General features: G+C 38.3%; 1 protein-coding gene across 9 annotated transcripts in view; it reads right to left on the bottom strand.

Moving 5' to 3' along the window:
* The window catches only part of cadm1a (cell adhesion molecule 1a), a 333,568-nt gene that overhangs the window by 79,201 nt on the left and 231,564 nt on the right, over positions 1-22,803 (bottom strand). For 8 of the 9 annotated variants that reach the window (XM_018689297.2, XM_018689298.2, XM_051078413.1 and 5 more), the window contains one exon: positions 2,399-2,545. The exons of the other annotated variant lie outside the window; for it this stretch is intronic. In XM_018689297.2, coding sequence (XP_018544813.1) covers positions 2,399-2,495 — 97 coding nt within the window. In that variant the 5' untranslated portion in view covers positions 2,496-2,545. The remainder of the gene's footprint in view (positions 1-2,398; positions 2,546-22,803) is intronic. 9 annotated transcript variants of the gene reach the window in all.

Raw genomic sequence — 22,803 nt, 5'->3', positions numbered from 1 at the left:
TTATGATAATTTCAGATACTGCACTTATGTCTCCTGTGCATGGCAACGTCCCTGTAATGATCATCCCATCACATCTGATCTCCATGGTTAACTACTGAGACTCTGGTGTGGGGTGTAACAATTTCATTAAAATTTGGAATAAAAACAGAGCATTGCTTTCTCTGCTCAAACTCTCTCCCTCTGCTTTCCCATTAGATGTTGTAGAATGCATCTGTGTGTTTAGTGCCAGTGTGTGGGAGCAGGGTTAGATACACATGCTCAAACACACACACACATACGCATGAGCTTGGTGTGGGTCAGGCTGACAGAGCAGTGAGAGGAACAGTAGCAAAAATAACTGCACATCAGTGGTGAAGCCACTGATTCTGTGTTAGAGGTAAATTAGAATGAAGCCATGTTCAGTAATGATTGTTGTCTCACATGTTTCCTTCCTTTGATTAACCAGCCAAGACAACAAGCACTGTTGGAGTTTGATAGATTGATTGCAGTGTTTCTAGAAGTGATTAAACTCGCTTAGAAAGAATTTAATTTACCACAAGTTTGAACATGAAAACTTAAACTCCTCCCTGCTCTACAACCTGACAAACTCTGACAAAGTGTGATTATGTCCTGCTATTTGCTTTGCCAAATACATTTTGGAGGAATCATAACTGCAGCCAGGATTTTTTTTTTGTCTAATCCAGGAAGTGTGACAAACTTACTCCTCACCTTTCTCTGACATTAGAAACAGTGGTTTGTGACTGATGTGACGCAGGTTGTTCAGGTCTGTTAAGGTTAGGGAACGTTCATGGTTTTGATTAAATACTAAACAAGGTGGAGTGAGGACCACAGTCTTTCCCTAAACTTAATCAAGTGCTTTAAGCTGCCTAAACATAACCATAAAAACCTACACCATGTTGTAGTTGTGAGGAGTGGAATTAGTTTCTATTGTGTTGCTCATGCAAATCACTTGTGTAAGAACATAAGTTTTGGGAGACAGGGTTGGAAAACTTTACAAACTGCCGAGAGTAATATAAACTGTACACTAAAATAAGTATATGCTTTTTAAAAACAAATTTTTGAACTTTCAATATATATGGTACGCTCATTATACAGAGGTCTACAAAATGGTACAAGGTGGTAAACATTCTACACAAAAGGGCTTTAAAAACATAATTAAAGAAACAAAAACCTGGAATGAGCAGATTATTTCTAGCAGGATAACTGGGCAGGATAAGAACAAACGCAACAGGTCGTTAAATGTTTAGGGATATTAGTTAACTGTGTTTAGCACGGTGGAAGCTAAGCATGTTTGGTAAATTGTATTAGCCTCATTCTATATTAATCCTGCTGTAGACATGTGGGTCAAACTTAACACAGCTCCTTCGAAGTGCAAGTAATGTAAGCGAATGTTAATTAATGTTATACAACTTTAGCTTTTTCTTCCAGTTATGGTTTGACTAAATTTCACCAAATGTAAATGATTATGTCAGCTGCCTGTCTAATTTTTGCAAAATGAACCAGAGAAACTGAGATAAATAAATCCATCACTGAGATTGATTTCCATGTCACTGATCACATCAAACTGCATCGGACTATAATTAAACACACTTGATATCAATCGCATTAAGACATGGCAGTACTGAAAGATCCATCCCTCTCTCAGCAGACTGTGTCAGTTCCCGGCTGTAGCCTACTTTCTCGAGACAGTAATACTTTCTCTTGACTGACTCAGGCAATATATGACCTATTATATACAAGGTTTGGTTTTCTTAAACAGTTTCAACTGTACTTCATAGCAACTGAAGTGAGGTTATCAGGAATGTAAACTTTACAGTCAATTGTAGGTCTTGCACTGACCTGAGACTGAGATTATCTTATCCTTTTGTCTTATATGGGATGTATGTTTCAAAAATATCATTTTTTATCATATCAGACAACTTCCTGCTTCTACAGCATAAGTAGATAATATATTTATGTCTTTGTAAATCACACCAGCCAGCTAATTAAGCCTGAACTAGGTGTTTTTATATGTCACTTATATTATCAAATTGGTAACTTAACAAACCCAGACCCTGTATTCAGGCATTGGCTCCTAAAATGACCAAAAAACTGACTCCAAATCACCCGTTAAGGTCTTGGACAAGTTATATTGTTGTGATGCAAAGAAGGTCAAAGTTAAAACTGAGAATGAAATTGGCTGCTTTGGTGACAGTGTTGAATAAAACATGTATAAACATGGCTGTCAGTGGTTGAAGTCAGTTTTTTTTTCTCCATGTCAGCAATGTTTTCCTCCAGTCAAAACAAAGTCAATTTACTTACTTAACAAAACACACTCGAGTCCATAAGAACGCAACTTAATTAAAAGATGACAGTACACATGACAGTAATGTAACCCATAACATTGTATAATACTCACGCCTCATGTCTCTGAAGTAAATTGTCTGCCTGTTGGGGTTAAGCAGCTGGATAACAGAGTCGTCGTTGTTCTTCACCCGACAGCTGATGATCGCCATCTCTCCCTCCACCACAGACACATTGTCTGTCACCAAGTTCTGACTGACCACTGGACAGGACAAAGACACATAAATTACCACTGGTAAAGTACCACTGGTGCATATGTATAAAGGAGAGAGGAAGCAAGACACCTTGGCTTGTGGCAAGGGCCTTTTTCACAGTGTAAAATAAAACAAGACACCGGTATTTGAAAAGCACATAATCACAATGACTTTCAGGTGTGTTATTGGAAACCAGGAGGGGGGGGGGCGTGGCTATGGGATGAATGAGAAAAGCAGGGTAAGTACCTACACAGCAAACACTGTCTGTCTGCCTCCATGATAGCAAGCAATGTATTTCAAATTAGGGATACACAAATGACCTTCTAAAAAGAAAACCAATAACCATTCAAGTTAAAAAAAAAAAAAAAAAAAACTCTGCACAGTCAGACCGTTTTGTTAAATGGTTGAGCATTATGTAACGGGGAGGGGAGGGTACTTTCAAAAAATATGAATGGATATTTAGAAAGGCCTCCAAGAGGTTGGCCAACATGCAGGTCAGGGTCCTCTTATTTCTCATCAACTACATGATAATTGTACCTATTCAGAACATTAATAAAACTTCAGGTTCAAATAAAACAGGGATAATATGGTGATAGTGTGTTTTTATTTAGTTTTTCTGTCACAGTATAAAGGACAGATATCTCTTAATTCTCCTTTCTTGAGTAAGTGTTTCGGTATAATCTAACATTTAATGAGTGGCAACCCAACAGCAGGCAGCGGACCAAAAGCCCTTAATGTGTGTCCATGGGAATAAATAGAACTGAGTGACCGGGGAAACTGCTCAACAAGCCTGTGGGCTGAGAAAAATTGGTCACGGCCGTCATCGGTCATCAGCCGCCACTTAGATCGCTGCACTTCCTTGTTTCACAAACAATATCTCTGCCTGAAGAATGAAAAATGGATTCTTTCTAGCTTTGTGCTACTTTGATTTGAAAAACTACAGTAATAACGTCGCAGACTTTGCTTTGGGGTTGCATCCATTGTTGCGGCTGATGGTAAAGCTTGAGTGGCTTTGGTTTATTTTAAATTATTGCTCCAAAACCAACACTTGGCAGCTCGCCAGTCATGGCTGATAGTTATTTCGGTCCCCAGCGCAAGATTTTTATGGTGAGATACATAAGCACACACACACACACACACACACGCACACACACATGCTTTAGGCTATGTGGACAAACACAAACAGACAGACAAAATCAAATAACCAATTGAGGAAATCAACGAACTATATTTGAAGTGTTTTTTCTTCTTGTTTCACCATCAGAGGAACAATACTGTGTAACACATGACACATACACAAAACTGTGAGAAAGTGCAGTGGGAAGCATACACTGCAAGTGTGTACATGACTATTATATGACTGCCTAACATCTATATCTTAATAAAAACAAACTCAGTAGTGAGCTACCCTAGAAACTGTGCTGGAGTTGCACAGTGGCCAATCAGAAATGCACTATGCAAACTCCTAAAACCTCTACATGATGTGTGGATCTTTCCGGGTGGTCCGATGACCATAGTCCAAAGTCCAGAGGTGGACTTCGATATTATGTAAGCAAGCATGTAATAGATGTTTTCAAACTAGGCAAGAGGAGGCAAAAAAAAAAAAATCCATATACGACATATGACGATGACACATTATACACCGTAACATACCAAACTGTCAAGCCTGACACTTGGCAACCCACGCACATCAGATTGGGCAATTTTCAGCCAGATATTGTATAATCTGAGACAGACACTGTATTCTCTTCTGGTCTTTCATACTCTCAGTTGATAGAATAGCCAGCCAATTCAGTCTCTGCTGCCTGATGCTGCTTTTCATTAGCTTTAATTGGGAAAAGGATCACATTGCACCATCATCACACATAATAAATATGACTGCTATTACAACACAGGTGGTTCAATATGATGCTACAACTTACTAATGGGGTTGTAAATTAGTTTTACAATCATTGAAATCATATCTAACTCTCTGCTTATTGAAAATATGTTTATCTTTATTGCACCTTTGCAGTAACATGCAGGCATACATGATGTAGTGACTGCTAATATTACTCTACTAGAATAAACCAGGTCTTACAGAGAGGCTGAGAGAAAACTTATGGAGTCAGTTAGTAAGTCTTTGTAATTACCCTTATATACTTTCCTCCTACATAGTTACAAAAATAGCATCACAAATACATCTACTCAGAGAAGCTAAAAGGACCAACTCAGGGGTGGAGATGGGGGTGAGAAGAGAAATAAACTGAAAGAACACAGGAAACATCAACTGCTAATTTGCATGCCTCAGTTGTCAAGCACCTCTAAATATCCCTGCCATTTAGGAGACAAGGAGGATGAGGTGGGAAGAGAGAAATTGCATCCTCTGATGCTGACAGATAAGGATAGACAGCTTAACAAACGAGATTCAAATCAGCATCCCTTGGTGGCCCAAATGCAGCCCTAAATAAATGAACCTTGCTGTCTTTAATATTCAAGACTGAACCTCATTTTTCAAAGATGTGCAGAGGTGGGCGGTGGGGTGGGCATCTGGTTATGATAATACGCTAACATACTACAAAATGCATTTCAAGGCATCCGCTGAAGGTTACAAGGCGGCAGCAGGGTGCTGCAAGGTGTCTGCTAAGTTGTGTTTTAAGCCAGTGAAGGTAGTAGGAAGGACTTCAAACAGAAGCTGCCCTGTCAGCGGCTTAATTGTTCCTGTTGTGCTAAATAAACAACTCTGACATGCTGGAGGATGGTATGGGGAGGGGGGGGGGGGGGCTTTACACTAATTAATGGCCAACAACAAGCGTGTGCCATGGCCTCCCAGGACACTGTCAGAGGTGCTACAGAAAAGGACTTTTGACATCATTGTGGGCAAAGGCTGTTAAATCTGTAACATGAAGGTTTTTTTTTTTAAACATTTCAAAGTATTGTTTTTTTTTCAGCATGAATGTTCTTGAGGGGGAGGTGTGAAGAAGAGAAGAGGGGTCAAAGCTTACTACAAGAGTCTTATTACTGAAAACCTGTTGTCTGTTGATAATGATGAATAGATGTTTTCACAGGGATTTATTGCACTGGTTTTGATTCATCTCTGTATGTTATAAAAAAATAAGTAGCAGACTCTCTACAGTGACTAACATCTGCATCAATTTTAGTCAGTTATATTTTCATGATGGTAATGTAGAGTTACATGGTTCTTAAGGAGATAAACACTTCAAACACAGTGTTACAGTGCTGTAGCAGTTTGGTTGTTGCTTAATTATTGGCAATTATGCCATTTTTCAAACTGACTTTAATTTTATAGTGTAGACTGACAATTATGAGGGTAATTAAACTTGCCGATGATTGATCGTTGCCATGTAATTTCTGCTGTTTATGGTAATTATTTACACTTCTCCCTAACTTGGTCAGGTGATTCCTCCTTTGAAAAATATAGTGGAGTTAGTTACAGGAGCTACAGCCTAATGATGGCGTTGCAGGTTCCTGTACATAACTTTTGTAATAAATACATTTACATTTTATTTTCCATGATCTCTGCTTATAAAATACTGCAGATGTGTTGCTCTGTGTTACAACATCACATTATGATGTGGGAATAGAAAGAGAATAGAAAACAAAGTTTCCTTGTTGCATCAATACAGTTTTTCTAGGTCTAAGTCTGGAAAATGAGCAAAATCCTAGACTGCTTTCACTTTAATATAATTACATACAAATAACATACATCTGTGACAGCTGTCTGGATGAGCCCATGACGCGTGAATTGTGACAGGAATAAATATAATGTAAGCACCAGAAAACTTTGTACAATCCCTTTGTAAAATACAAGGCAAATGCAAATGCAGATTGGCTGTATTCACTTTGAGCTTCACTGGTACTGGTGAAGGCTGTATATAGACACCGAAGTATGTGAACGAGAAGTGTGACAAGTGTAGAAGCATCAAGTTTACCAACTCAGGTGCAGGAGGACAGGAGTAACGATACACCTGCCAGCAAAAGTCTAACACTGAAGCTTAGTTAGTGCTGACAGTCCTCCTGCACTGTGTGAGAGCTGAAGAAGACAAACTCTCATAACTGAAATAGACATTATGATAATGGCACATCAGAGATGGTGGGAGTAATACATAATTGCTAGTCTGAGCTGCACTTAATACATTTCCTCCAAATGTTAAAATCCATCACTTAATTTGCCTCTTTCAATCACATACGAGGCTGTGCATTCAAGCACAAATACAAAGGCACTATCACCATCCATTTATCCACTGGACAGATGAAGACACCAACAGTCTAACAGCAGACTGAGAAAACAGCAAAGTAGCACAACACATACGTCAAAACCAACCACAAAGACACCATGGCAAACATATCTAGCTCAGTCTCTCATCTGCGTTAGTATTCAGCAAAGCTTTGAAATGCCGATCTCTCCAATTTCCCTGGCAATATGAGTTATGCTGCCTGGAAACTGGGAATAGCATCAATCTGCATCAATCTAGACCAGGATGCTCTTCACTGTATGGACAGGAAAAGGAATAAATCACTGCTTTATTGGCAGCATATTCTCTGGATACACAGTCAAACACCTCAACAGCTGCTGCACAATTTTATTTGATTATAGGTTAGTTTAATGACTTCAGACTTATTGTTCAATGGTAGAGTACAGTTTTAAATTCAACGTTGAAAGTAATGTATGAATGAACATTTTAGTCTGTTTTATTTTTTGGCAGGTACATTATTATGACCTACAGCTTTACTGCAGTTGATTGCAGGGACTGCTGAAAACTGTGGAAACACATTGCTGACACCAACCTTTGAAATGAAAACCTTATGTCCAATAACATGAGGCAAACACTGTGCATGTGATATTGAAGCCCAATAAAAGCATGCCATACAATTACTAAGATAAGTAGATCTATAAATTTGTCAAAGTGTTTCTTATACATTTCATCCAGTGTCATGTATCTCTGATATTTCCAGCTTTGTCAATGGGCAGAAACATATCTGGTCCATAGCTATGGAAGGGGGCTAGATTTCAGCCCTTGGCCATCCATGTCAAAAAGTCGAAGCAGCTGATCCAAGATTAAAGTTGTCAGACAGTGACACTCCACACTGCACCGTGCAAAGCTAGCCCAGGGCCAAATTCACTAAGACTGAGATGGAAGGAAAAAAAAAAAAGCCATGTTCCATTTGCCTGGGCTAACAGCTGCATGTTTCCATTTGATTCAATAAGAAATGTATGCATATCAAGTTAGGTCACATAGATGGGCACCATGACAATGGGGAAGATTTTCATCAGGAAATCAAAGCCACTGTACTGTGATACTGATAACAAACTGTGCTAACACATTATCTTGGATGTGTTCTTTGACTCACAAGATGAGACTTTGTAGATTTTGTTCTTCACATAACACACTGCTTATACACACAATCGAAGGGTAATAGATTGCTGGAAATATTAAACATTCATCCAGACATCAGTCTGCCAATGAATGTTTTTCATATCCAAGCTCTCCCTGTGGTGTTATTAGTAGTAATAGTGCTACTATTGCATTTTTCATTAGATCTACTGTTAAACATGCATTTATTCATATCCTGTCTGAATCAGAAATATGATGCAACATATAGTAATCTTATACAGTGTGGTACATTTTCTTAATTTATGTACTGTAATGTAACATGTGCCATGCTGCTCTCTGCTAAGCCAGTTTAGAGATATTAATTTCCCTTTGACATTTAAAGGAACATGTGTATCTGTGTGCATGCTTAGTGAAGAGCTTAAAAACATTTTCTCCTCTTTTGTTGGTGTGGCCTGGACATGAAATGGCAAATCTTTGTGCACTGGCCCAGAGTATATATATATATGTGTGTGTGTGTGTGTGTTTGCCAGTGTGTGATTGCATATCCTCACAGACACATGCGAACAGGTTTGATTATATATCTCTGTGTTGACTGCAAAGCACTGATTTCTGAGTGATCTCCCTGAACAAGTGTATAAACATCATTACCTATCAGGGTATTCTTCACCATAATAATGGGTACAGAGTAGTGAACTAACTAGGAAACAGATGATCAGAGATTTTAAACAAAACCCCAGGTTAAAGCTCAATCATACTCCCTTTTGGATGCCCACATTGACAGTTGCACACACCACAGATATATATACTCAATCTATTCTGCTTAGAGTGCACGGTCGGTGTGTAGACCCTACACAAACAAGTCAGTGTGGACACACAGAGCCTCACACACACCCTCAGATGATGAAATTTAGGACACATGGACGCTCGTGTACTTGCGGATGCAGAAAGTATAACACTGGCCTTAGTCAATCTCATTTGGAAGAGAAAACCTCACAGATTTCACACCAACTTCCTGGTTCAACTTTGACCGACTCTGCTTGCCATGGTTGTGTGCAAACAGTTTTCCTGTGCAATGAGAGATTTCTACCAGGATGTCAGACTCATTCACTTCCAGTTTTACTTGTAAATGAAGTGATTTAGATAATCTGGCTAAACCGATCATCTGACCACTTGTAGGGAGGTGTTTGAAGAGGATGAGGGTATACAGAGTGCTGGATCCTGACATGGATAGCAAAGGATAATGGTTTTAAGTTAATATTATGCCATGCTTTAAGTCAGTGCTGACTTTTTAAAGTTTCAACCAGGACCATAATGAAGTGTAATTATCCTTTAATGTATAAAAATCATGGTACATTACAAAAGGGCAAAGCAGTGGAAACCGATGATTTTGCTTTTCAAAATGTATTTGATGCATAAGATGACTAGAGACCTGGTTTTGGAGCCTCCGCTCATTTCAACCACAGTCTGTGTGAACAGAACAACCCTTCAGCCAAGCTGCTTGCTGTGTGAACGCTGTGTTAGTACAGCTGACTGACAGCTAGAGGCAGCCGAGAAAAGGTCAAGATCCTTGTATGGGCTGACCACTTCAAACAGTGGAATCCCTCTTGCTGAGGATTTGAAGGAGGCAGTTCAGTTAATCTGTGTGTTGGTTATGGCTGTTCAGAGAAGCTCAGAGATATGACAGACAGAATTTATGGGAGATGATCCCACTGGTCAGTTTAGTGATCAGACTATGCTGTAAGATTGTGATTTTGATTGTGGCTACAGTAGACTGTTGCTGCTGAGTGCCGTGAGTTAACATTTACGGCAAAAACATAGTATGCATGTAGTGTATAAAGGTCACTTAGCAGGTTACATATGTGTTGCTATAAAGATAAAAAAAATACCCAATCATAGTCTAAAGAAAAAGCACTGCAGCTCATAGCACCTGTGTGCAGGAGGTACATATAATTGTCACAACTGGAAAAATCAACACAGTGTTTTATATGTGTTTCATCTTTTTTTTTTTTTTTTTTACAGCTTTCACCTGTTAAAGATTTATTCTTTTTGTTGAGTCACTACAGAGGTGCTCACAAATTTGTATTGTTCTATTATTGATGTTTTGTGTGCCTTTTTATGTGTTTATGAGTGTTACTGAACAGTGAATGGTTTTATAGAGCTCTGGTGGGTGGCACATAACAATGCATCATGAGACAACAGTGAGGCATTTTGTCATGAACGGAAAATAAACAGGTGCAATTTTTTTCGAATTTATAATCCAGAGAGGAGTAAATTAATCCTAACAGCAATAGAGCCGTTTCAGATGTGACTGAATTCATCAGGAAGCCTCTGCAAGATTTAACCAGTTTGATGCTTTTTTTGAAAAACTTTTCAGCGCCCACTTAAACATATTGGGGTTCTATCATTTACAGGAATATCAGTACATCATTTTAACAGGAGAGTTTTTTTTTTGCTACAGTAAGGAAACAGATGTGATTATAAAGATTTTATTCTAGTAGGAAACATGAACACTTTTTGGAAAACTTTTAAAACTGAAATGAAGATGATTATTTATTATGTATAATTATGAGCACATCTTTTCTCATTGTGGCAGGAGTATGCTTATGTAACTCACACCCTGACATAAAGGACTTGAGACTTGGAGAGAGCGAAATAACAAATGACTTTCTGCCTGACTCTGCTATAACTAATAATACACGTCAAGCACCTTCAAAGAGTCCCTTTCTTACATAAGCTATATAAATATCAACCTCTAGAAGCTTTACTCTAAAATCTGCCAGTGCTTGTTGCTGTAAAGTTGTAATGAAGATTCTTCTTCAGTGCCAGTATCCTCCTTTCCAGTCTCACATTGCATTATTCAACCATGTAATCCATAATAGACCAAAGCTAAAGCTGGTGATAGCAGAAACGCCCTTTGAGATTCATTCAAATGTAAGATAATGCATCTGACTGAATTGCTAATAAATTGCCTTGCTTTAAAGTGTCAAAGAAACACACATAGATGGGATACCACTCAGGCAGTTATATATAATACTAATGAAAGACTTAATATCCTCAAAAAATAGAGCACCATTTCACACATCTTCTGAACTCAAACTACTAAGCGCAAACTAAAGGGTCATGAGGTCGACAGAGTTACTACAGATTATCTTGTGAACATCAAATTTAATACCAATCCATCTGATAGTTGGTGTGATATTTCCGTCTGGACCAAAGTAGTGGACTGACCGATCTTACCCTTCCCAAAGCCCTGCAAATTAGTCTGACTATAAATAAAATAACATTGCATTTAACATTAATTAAGGCATCAGCTGTTATACAAAATTTCACAGCTCTACTCCCATAACCCCACCCCCACCACACACTCACACAAACACACGCTACACCTCTCCCACTGATGCTTGGTGGAACAGTGGATTTGTGACACATTATGTAAGGATGGGGTGTGAAGAGCTTTGTAGGGTGTTACATGCTTGCAGTGAGCATGTAAGTGGCTTTTGTGCTACCACTGCTGCTGTGTGCTGCACAAAATGCCTTTATCTCACTGCTGAGCTTAATGAGTGCAAAGCAAATTTCAACAATGCCAGTTAAAAAAAAAAAATCTTAGTGGAGGATTTTCCAGCTCTGAGTGTGCTGCTATATTGTGGTTTGTTTATGATAACATACACAAAATAAAAGTGTCTGTGTTGTATGTTTGTAATTTGTAAAGCCAGTTTTGTCCACCAGAATTTGCTGCTATTTATAAGCAGACACTCCAAGTTACACAAACATTTGCTGCAGGCACTGCTGCTTCATGGAAATAATCTCATTAGCTAATGGAAGCTGCAGTGCCTGGAGTCAAACCATATATGTTGGTTTAGTCCAGTGTTACTATAATGTAAATGAGAGTCTTTGGGAAAATCAGGCAGTTATGGAGCCATTATTGATAAATATACAACAGCTGTTGCAAAACAGATTTTTGAGTGTTGTTGCCAACATGTAAATAAATGTAAAGTTTTAGAGGACTGTAAGGTGATATAAAAATGAAGTTAACTCCCTAATGTCAACAGCAATATTCACAACAACTGACAAAACTCTAAGATGAAACAACATATTAAGAAAATATGACAATTATGACGCCAAAAATAAGCAGGATAATCATAGTGAAATGAAATTACATTTCATTTACTGCTTCATGTTCATGATAAACATCTTCTCTAAGGACAGGCTTGGCGCAGTTAATGTCTTTTGTGACAATTAAGAAATAAGTCAATAAGAAAAATATGAGCTTTTATTTCTAAGTTGATGTATAATAACCTGAGAGGCTGTGTCTGTCTCATCCACACTGTTTTTCTGCATCTGCAACAAGAAGATGTTCCTTCTCCTAATCTCACCTCCATGTATAAAGTTTATATCTCCAAACACAGGAAACAGACAATGAGTTGACCCAGAGCAGAACAGAAATTAGAACAGTGACTCATAGGCCTGGAACAAGGTTAAGGTCCCGTCGAGCTGGGAACATGAATGTGAAATGTCATAACAATCTGTCAATGACATTTTGAAAGGAGAAATTTTATCCTTACAGTGGTACTAAATGAAAGAATAAGAATTCATCCACTCAATCACTGAGTATGCACAAAGAATGTCAGTAAATTTTCTGACAAGATGTTTTCAAGGTAACTTGGGATCAAGGGGAAGTTTTGGCCTGATGGTTTCTCCAGACAAAAAGTTAGTGTTCCCGGAATCAAAAGGAGCCCCCATGAATATCCATACCAAGTTCAGTGGCAAAATGGCTACATAATTATATCATAATCTAAAAATATTAAATGGACTGAGTGACCATGGGCCCTGTAGTTAACTCCAATTCAATTACAAGGCTAGGTCTAGGTAATGACAGATGATTTCTTCTGCAGCCTGATATTTAGTGTGTTAAATTTTCCATGAAATCCAAGCTGATGCTGCTTCAGCTGCATTTTCAGATTAATTTACATGCTCTTTGGCTCACCAAAGGCCACTTAACATCAAGAGTGCATGTTTGAAATACAGAGGGCACAACTGCAGCTCAGACAGCTCTGCAATGAAGTCTCTCGATACAGCAGGAAAATACCGTGATCACTTCAGCACTGCCACTTGACAGAAGGTAGCTTCATTTCAAATACAACTTTGGAATGAAACATATATATGAGGCAGAATTCTCATTGGTATGGGCATTGCTGTATTACTGTAGTTCAACTTGCTCTGTAGTGATAAAACCAGCTTCAATCTGACCTCAGATATGTTACACTATTGTACATTTCTGTACATTTAAGACCTGTGAGACTACTGAGACCAGCTAGTTGCTAATGTATGCCTTTTGGAACTGGGCAGGTAGCGTACAATGGGTTTATGGGAGCTTTTTCAGTGACAGCAGGTGGGTTAAAAAAACAAAACAGTGAGTTAAAATGCAGGGGTGCAGCAGTGCTGGATGATCATTCTCTGTGGCTTCATCACTACAAGAGACTCCTATCACTTTACACAAAATCATCTGGTCCACTGTTAATAAAAAACATATATTTATTCTTGCAGCTGTTGGTGTTTCTGGAAGTTTAAGTTTAGCATCAATGTAAAATGTGGGTTTGCAGTTTTAGTTCAAAAATAATTACATTGCTATAACCAAAAGGAGCCCATATCAGTGTAACCCCTGTTGACTTAGCCTCATCAAGCTGGATTTCACTGTCAGGATGTGTAACATCCTCCACTCATCTCCTACCGGGCAGTTATATAAACCAGGTGCATCACTTTACATATGATTTCCTACAAATTAACATCTAAAACAGGCTTTCCTCCACTTTCCTCCTGCCTCTCACGCCCCTCTTTGCTCGGAGGAGAAAGAGGGGAGGTATTGTGCTGGATTCAAATAAAGAAATCAAGAAGTAAACAGAGAAACAGCAAGGGAGGCAGAAGGGGTAGGAGGGAGGGATGGATGGAACGTGGCTGCTGGTTGGTGTCGCTAATGATGAGGAAAATGGAGGGTCATGTGGGAGCCATGGCTGGATGGAGAGAGAGGGAGTCGGTGTAGTATAAAGAGTCAAGATCACTTGAGTGGTGGGTGGATGCTTTGTGTATGTGTGCGTCATCCCAGTGTGTTTTCTATCTACGTGCTCAAGTTGTGTGCATTGACACGTGTTTATATTACACAGTGGCGGTACGTGCCTTTACTTATGTGAGTCAAAGCAGGTTATCCATGAGTGAGAGCATGTACGTCTGTGTGTGTGTGTGTGTGTGCGCAGTGTGTATGTGCATGTAGGAGTGGAGGGGGCGGCAGCCAAGTGATTAATGCGTCAGAGAGGCAGCTGTGGTCTGGGCTCACTCATTTGGAAATATCTTTCAGGGAAGAAAGACAGAGCGGGAGAATGGTGGGAGGGGGTGGGGGTGGGGTGGAAGGATGCTTCTGCATCCCCTGCCAGATAAACAAAAGTAAGCTTAGAGCCTTTACCGGGGTCGAATGGGGCAGTGAAGGAGAGAGAGAATTAGAGGCTTGGGGAGAGAGGTAGAGGGCACTGCAGCATCCTTCTGTCCTCTATCATATCAAGATTCATTAGTGTCTCCTTTCAGCATCAATCTGTCTTAACTGCTGAATATTTTGTGAGCTTTTTCTAATGAATAAAACAATAACTGGGACATGTTGAAGGGACAAATCCAGTTTATTACAGTTTGAGTTTTATTTTTGTTGTCTTGGTAATTGTTTCTATTATGTTATGGAAGCAGACTTTTCAAAGTAATTGCTGAGATATGGGAATCAAATAAAATCAGGTGGGGCAGATTTAAGTGTTTTAACAAATGTAGATTTTCTGGAGCAGACAGTCACAGTTTATTTTACAGGGAAAATAATGAGAACATATTTCAAAGACAAGGTGAGCATTTTATGATTCAATTCTTTTGTTGATTTAATTAAGCTGCAACCAATTTTATATGCAAATGTTCCAGTTCATAGTAAAAGATGTTATCATTTATCTCAAGGTTTCATTGTTCACACCAATGAAGAAGACTGCCAGTAAAACAATTCAAATGACTGCAGTTACCTTCAGTTTTTCAAACAAAAAACAGTCATGTCTTCAGTTAGACAGTGAATTTAACCAGTTTTATGTAGTTTAACTGACAGTTATGTCTCATACTGCAGAGGATTAAAAATATTAATAATAATTATAATAATAATCTTGTATTAGCTCACAGCCTTTAAAAGCTGGATAGTGTACAAATCACATCGGGCTCCTTCTTCTGGCACATTATAAAACCTGAAATGAGTCCAGACCTTTATTAAAACCTCACCTCAGTTCCTTCAAATAGCATATTTACAGAGGAGGAACGATAACATCATGAAGACACCGAAAAAAGGAAATTAACAAATTTTCTTTCTTTCTTTCTTTTACCTCGCAAAAGTATAATTTAGAATCTTAAAAGATGAGAATCTCAAATCAAATGTTTTTCTGTGTATGACTGAATTCACCCAACCCCTGACTGTTCATTAGTTACTGCTCAGTATTGACAGATATTTACTACCAAAAAGTGTATCAAATATAAATTCAATCCTTCAAGCTCCTTAATAGTAACCTACTGTTTTATACATTTGTCATAAACCAGACCTGCCACTTGCTTATCCCCTCTGCATCTTGAAATAATAATACCAATAATAATGATAAGCAATGCGAGTGACTCCAAATTACGGAAGTGGAATAAACTCATTTAATCATCCAGGATATTTTCTCACTAGAATATAATCTATTTTCCCCTTAGGTGAGTGCACAGTGTTTACTGGAGGATGTTTTAACTGAGAGAAGTCACCTCCAAAACAAGAGAGAGTGCAGGTGGAAAACAGCTTGTACTGTACGGCTGCTGTGTATCCTGACTCAACCATTTTAAATGTGCAGCAACTCATGTGGATATTATGTTGAGTCAGGCGGCTGCAGAAGAGCGTGAGAAAGCAGTAAGGGGATATCTCGCCATCGTCTCCTGACACACGCTGGGTGAAGCAGGTTTATTCTTCAGGGGCCTCGACAAGTGACAAACAACTGATGACAAAGGTGTCTTTCTAAGAGAGCACTCTCAGAAATGCACAGCGGTGCATTCTATCTGTAAAATAAACTGCACTCTGAAGAGTCTTGTGATGCAAAAATATCACTAATGGGCTATCTGTTTGCCCAGAGTTATAATTGAATACATAAATTACACAGAGTTACATAATACTGAATTTAAAAAAAAAAAAAAAAAAGAAAAATGTGCTATTTCTCCTTTCCTCTCCTTTCCTTTCAGTCAGATGATTAAAATTAACAAAAAAATGATTAATCATATTTTACCATTTGTCTTTACTGTGTATTTAGAAAAATGTTAATAATGTTACTTTTACTATTCGTTCACCTCTGCAAAGTTAGACCATCATATTTGGGAAGGAGGCACAGTGACTGTAACCTGAATTCACACCAGAGCGGTGTGTAGGCACTACTGCAGCACTGATCTGAAGCTTACAGCAGGCAGACAAACTGTCTTCAGCCGGCTGACTAATATCAGAAGTTGCTGTGGACAAGAGCTGTTTTCAAGTACACTCCACGCCAGTGTGGATTACTCTTTAGAATGAGGCTGCCCATGATTTGGGATACAGCCATAGAGTAGCAGTGGTATAGTGTATATAGTGAGAGAGGAGGAGAGATTTGGAGGATGGCTGGAATCAAGAGTCCACTGCCATTTCTCACTCCCAGGCTGCTTTACTTTTGCAACTCCTGTGTAACATACAATGTTATATGAAGTTTTGCTCCTGTTTTTACAGCACTCTACTGCTGCTGCTACAAATTAAACATTTTCAACTAGCACAGAAAATACTGCAGTATTTGTTGCCCTCAAATGTTATTATGATCTATACGACATCATAAAGACATTATTTGGTGCTTTTTTTGTCAGTAGATCAGTTTCAGATATAGGGGGAATGGTAAAAGAAAAAGTAATCACAGTAAACTGGTTAGATGAAGAGTTACAGGCAACAGATGCTTTTCTGTAAACTAGCAAACCTCCAGCACATCCAGCCTGTTGTTGGAAAAACCCCTCACGCCGTGTATGAATCACAGCTCTTATTGCAGTTGCTCATGGCTCATGGCTCAGCGAAAATATCCCCAACCATACTGAAAAGAAGCATTAGTGACATTTGTTGCTTCTCCTAAGGCCCTCAATTCTGGCAGCTACACTTAAAAATACAGTGAGAGCGATGGGTAACAGCCAAATAATACAACATTATTCTTGATTAAACACTCACTGTGTTGCCAAGAGAGCACATGGCAGTAGCCTTTGTGTGAGGGAAATGTAAGTTTGTAAGACGCTGATTGTACTACTGTAGAGCAGTTGTTTCACATATTTGTAGACACACTGGTAAAAAATGAGCATTGAAAACTGACATTTGACATTCTCAGGAGACAATGTTAATAATGGAGAGAAAAATGTCAGTGGGCGTGTTGCTGGTCTACAAACAAAAAAACACTTATTTAGACACAATTATGCCTGTTAACCGAACTCTGTGTTGGTTTATATTACCACTTATAACTGAGACCTGTTCATACCTGGCATTAACATGCATCTTGAGTTATCCGATCACAAGTGGACGACTCTGGGTATGTTAGTCACACCTGGCATTAGAAAGCGTCTCCACATGCGTCTCGAGTGACCACTTGTGATCAGACCTCACTTCCCCTGCTGTATTACAAATAAACATGTACATTATTCCTATAATACTTTTTTTTGTTATTGTTGTTGTTGTTTTACGGAGCGCATATTTGTTATTAACCAGCAGGAGGCAGTGATGCACTGGCCTAGTCTGCCAGATCAAGAGAACAGAAATCAAAACCATACAAACTGATATCTCTATGGGCTCTGCGAATGCCACAGACAAAGCCAGCTTCCATGATTTCAGAAGCAACTGCATAAATACGAGGAGGAGAGGACGTCAGTTGGCTAGACGGTCCTTCAGTGAGGCCCAGGACACATTTGCATGCACAGTGCTTAAAGTAAGCAATGTGTCCTAAATGCGTCTTGGGTGCATTCACACCTGTACTTAGAGCTGTCCACTGTCAGACTACACCTGAGCTTGTAATATGTAAATCAAGAGAGCTCAGGTAGTCAGTACACAGCAAGGGTATACACACTGGTCAGTAGAATAGGCCATTAGCTAGAGGATGTTAAACTTCTTTTTATTATCAGTAGCTTGGGAAACTTACAATGAGGCCTGGGGTCTTAAATAATGACATCTGTCAACAGGGTCAATTACAGCAGTAAAACTGAACTCATACTGCTATTTCTATGACTAAAGAACCCTACAACATGGTAATTCTCTATAGGGTGAGCGCTGTGAGGGACCTCTTTCACATTACAATATGTATAATAATTTTATTCAGTGTTAATATTAAACAATATTGAGTCATGCACGTCTGAGAATCAAAGTTTGATCCAGCCAGTGCAGTGCAGACACTGGAGTGAGAATAAAACAGAGACAGTGTGATGAAGTCTGTTGGGTTTTCTGATTTTAGTTCCTGGCAGGCAGTTGTGAGACAGAGTCAATACTCTATCACTGCAAGTTTGGTTTGCTACTCTTTTCTAAGTACATTTACTAAAACTTATGTTTCTCTGGAGGGTTTATTTGCTCTAGTTCCACTTCTTCCATTAGGAGACAAATAGCTCATGAGAAGCCTCCACAGCACTCGCTGTAATGATACAACAACAACAACAACTTCACACTCATCAAAACACTTTGGGAAACATTGCTTTTCTCTCTTGATTTGTGTCCTGCTTCCTCAAATAATCAAACATATGAACAGAGTGTGAAATATGAACATCAGCTGTAAAATTGGTTTATACCTGTCTGCTTTATTCAGCTTTATACAACTTCAAAATTAAGTTTCCTTTTCTTTGTCCCTTTCATTTGTTGTCACTTGTTTGGAAATAAAGTTCTTAGGACTCACTTTTAGAAGCACTGAGGTTATTAGATGGAGAGCAGCTCACTGCTGCATTCTTGCTGGTGTTGTTGTTTATGCTGGATATCTATGCATAACTTAACTGTCAAGTGAAGGCTGCACACAGTCATTTATTATTTTATGATGATTTAATTAAGACAAATAATTTAATCATCATAAAATGACTGTGTGCGACCCTGTGTTGAGAAATTACATATTATTCCATTTGTAAATCAAAGAATGAATATTTAATACAACCCCATACAGTAAATATCAGGCTGGGGTTGAATTATACAAAACTATGATTACAGTACATACACATTGAACCTGATTTGATTTAGCCATAATTAATCACCTTCCTCTTTCATTTGATGAAACCATTGCCTGAGACGACCTCCTACTTACTACTTAGCTACTTAGCTACCACATTGATATATTCTTATTTATTTTACTGTGTAAGTGTGGATGTCAGTGGGTTATAATGTAAAACTGGTTACAGCTACTTGTTTTCATGATCTCTGTGGTATCAGTGACGAGGGCGTGACTGTCGAGTTACTCCTCACATATGGCTGAATCTAAGTTAAACTGTTTGTTTTTCTCTTCAAGTGGTGATCGTGAGCAGCAAGACAAAACCTATTTTATCTGGAAAAGTCAAAGATAATTGCTTTAAACAGACACTGTCATTATGACAGATTAATTAGAAAAAACATAGTGTAACAGCTGTGCCATTCTCCTTAATGATCAAGACGTGTCTGTGGTCAAAGTTCAACCACTTAGATTTTATTACACTCTCAGTACACCAGATCACACCATAACCATGCTCTGCCTGTAAAGCAGCACACCCAGGGGACTGAGGTCTAAAATGCTGCAGGAGATGCAATAACAGGGTATGTTGTCAGATAATATTATGGAGTTATACCTCTAACATGAATGCAAATGTACAGGCATAATTTGCCAGTGGAAACCAGTGGCAGCTGTGCTGTAGGGTTGATTCCAGTTTGTGTTAGACTGACATAACCCAGAAACATCCAGTAAAGAAAGAGAAAACCCAACACATTTTTTAGTAAAAATGTCCAACACATAGTATTCTCGTTGTCACCTAATAATACATTTTCCTTCAATCCCATTTCTGTATTTTAAATTCAGTTCTGTTTTACCAGGGTTGGATTTCTTTTTTAAGGATACTGCTGATGTTCTACATTTTTCTTATTGTCAACAAATCCCATCACAAGGCTAAAACTGACAATCATTTTCTGTGTATCCAAAGCCTGATTTATCTTATTCTGTTGTTTCATAGACACTGTTGTCCAAAAACACAACACTGAACATGGTAAGATGTTCCTCCGTTAATATGAAACTAGGTTTTGTACTCTACTTTGAGTTAATCCTATTTACATCCTCCTGCTGCCACACACACACACGCATGTATGTAGGTATATATTGAATATATTTGTGACCAATTTTTGAAGATATCCATCTGTACTGGACCGGTGGGCTTGGGTACAAGACAAATACCAAGGACATGGTCAGGAAGATTAAAAGTATTGAGAGATGGACTAACACATATAAACAAGTGAAGACATACATCAAAACACATTGCACATACCCTTTCGCACCCTTATAATGTCCTCTAAGTTTGTCTCTTTAGTTCATTCTGAACAGATGGAGGTGCCAACATGAAAGCTCTTTTACTGAGCTCTCTGTGTACCCTCATTACAGACGAGAGCGGGGAGTCCAACCTCTCTGCTCCCTGTAAACAGTAATTTCAATCGTAATTTTTTAACGGTGTGCAGTTGCCTTATTGTCTACATTTCATTAATTGTCTTCACTCTCTTCCTCCTGACAAAATAAAGAGGTAGTTGCAGAATAAAGAGTTTGACATTTTGAATGAAATATTTTTACCTTGCTGAATTAAAAACTGCCATACTGTAAAATTCTGATCTTGATCTGTTTTTATCTTTAAATTATTATTTGTTTATGTATTTCACTACTTGAATAAGATTCAAAACTCATCCATTTATTACCTGAGCAATTCTGAGTCAACAGGTGTCAAACTCAACCAGAAAAACCAAGGTCTATTTAATGAAAAGAGCTGCACCCTCTGCTCACAGTGTGGCTCAAAGCAGCTCATGTATTGACAAATGTAGATTGCAATGCACTGGACTGGGGACTATTGACATTGCAATAGCAAAGACACATCGTGTGGTTGGCAAATTTTCTTGGTGCAGTGAGAGATGACCTTGCTGAATACATATTCTGGGGAAACGCTGATTGAGCTTCAGTAGCTTGGGAAATTGAACCTGTGTTATAAAAGAAAAGCATACAGAATGACAAGCAAACACCGTATGCGTGTGATTGATTTAGTCATTAATCTGAGCTGTACCCTGCGTGTGTGTGTGTATGTGGCTGCACATACACATAAATGCATGCATTGCTGTGTGTTTAAAGAGCCTCTCTGTGCACACATGGATAAGACTCCTTGTGTTTAACTGCTGCGTCCTTCAGCCCACCTCCATCCTCTCACGTCTTCCATACTATTGATTGGCATACAGAACAAACACGAGTTGCCCACGCTGGAAAAGAAAAGCCTTGTCTACAGTGGCAGGTCAACTAAGGAAGCACTATGACCACTGACAAAAAATATTTTGCTTATGCTCCATTTCTATAACTGTTTTGTTATAACCTATATCCAAATCATTATTCTAGGCCAAAATTTCTTGACTCCTGATTTGCTGATAATAATAATATTAATAATGATGATAATGAATGTACACTAAATATACATGAAACCTATTTGTAGTAAAGAAATACACATACAGAAATACAGTGTCAAATTAAAGGAGAAAACTAAATAAATTGTCTTAGTAAGGTGGCCATCAAACCATTCAGTGAGCCTTGGTGCCCTGTGAGTGGGGGAACGGTCAACCTGTTTCTCCACTCATTTTTCAGGTTTTTCCTTTATCACTCATCTGTACGTGACAATATAAGATAAAAATCTGAATGAAAGAAAGAAAGAAACAAACAAAACAAATACAGATTCTTCCAAGCGACCCTCCTGAACTAGTTTTTTTGTCGTTAGCGATTAATCTGGCTGTTCTTTTTTAATTAATTGTTTGTTTGGGAGACCAACTATTCAAAACTCAAAGATATTTTCCTGCTTTGTCTAGTTGGACATCCAGCAGCTCTTTTCCACAAAACACTTTCTGAGGCTTTGTTTCTTTCCTTCTGCACCCATCAATATGTTATTTATTAATAACTGTAAATAACCTTTAAAATCACTTCAGCTTCATATGAAAAAGAGAAAGAAAGTTTTTTTTCATTTAATTTTTTAAAAAATATCTGTTTTTGTTACTTCTCCATCTTGTTTTTATTTTTATTTCTACTTTTTATTTCAGTGTTATTTATTGTAAATTTAGAAAACACTTGGCATACAAGCATGGCTCTTATTCCAAAGTGAGAATAAATTAAGAGTAATCAAAATGCAATCCTAGTGTTGGTTTCTATTTACTTAAGCCAAAAGAAGCCATCTGGAACTTTTATTGAGTTCTTTAATTGTCTCATAATTAACTATAAGTGTATAATTTACAAATGAAATGTTAAAGTGACTTTGCAGACTAACAACTCTGAAGACTAACAACTGTAAACATTACACAATGCGTGCCTGGACTAAAAATGGAAATCGATAATGAATGAACTTCAAACATATTGTATTTAAAACCTTTTTAAAGTTTGACGCTGCCAGTATTGTCATGTGCCTTTTTCTGCCTCTGTGAAGTACTGCAATCACTGGCAAATAGTTCAAAAGGGTAAGAGAGCCTTATTTGGCAGCTCATACACTCATTTGGCAGTATCTCAGTCCAACGCAATGGAATGCAACAGAAACATAGATCTACAATGGACCTGAACACTGTGAAGACAGCTTATTAGAGTGTCCCAATTTGAATCACTCAAATATTTCTTTAGTCGTGACTGCTGAAAAAAACG

The sequence above is a fragment of the Lates calcarifer genome, linkage group LG20 (assembly GCF_001640805.2).
Source record: "Lates calcarifer isolate ASB-BC8 linkage group LG20, TLL_Latcal_v3, whole genome shotgun sequence".
Lineage (NCBI taxonomy): Eukaryota > Metazoa > Chordata > Actinopteri > Centropomidae > Lates > Lates calcarifer.
This window is presented reverse-complemented; position numbering and strand designations above follow the sequence as displayed.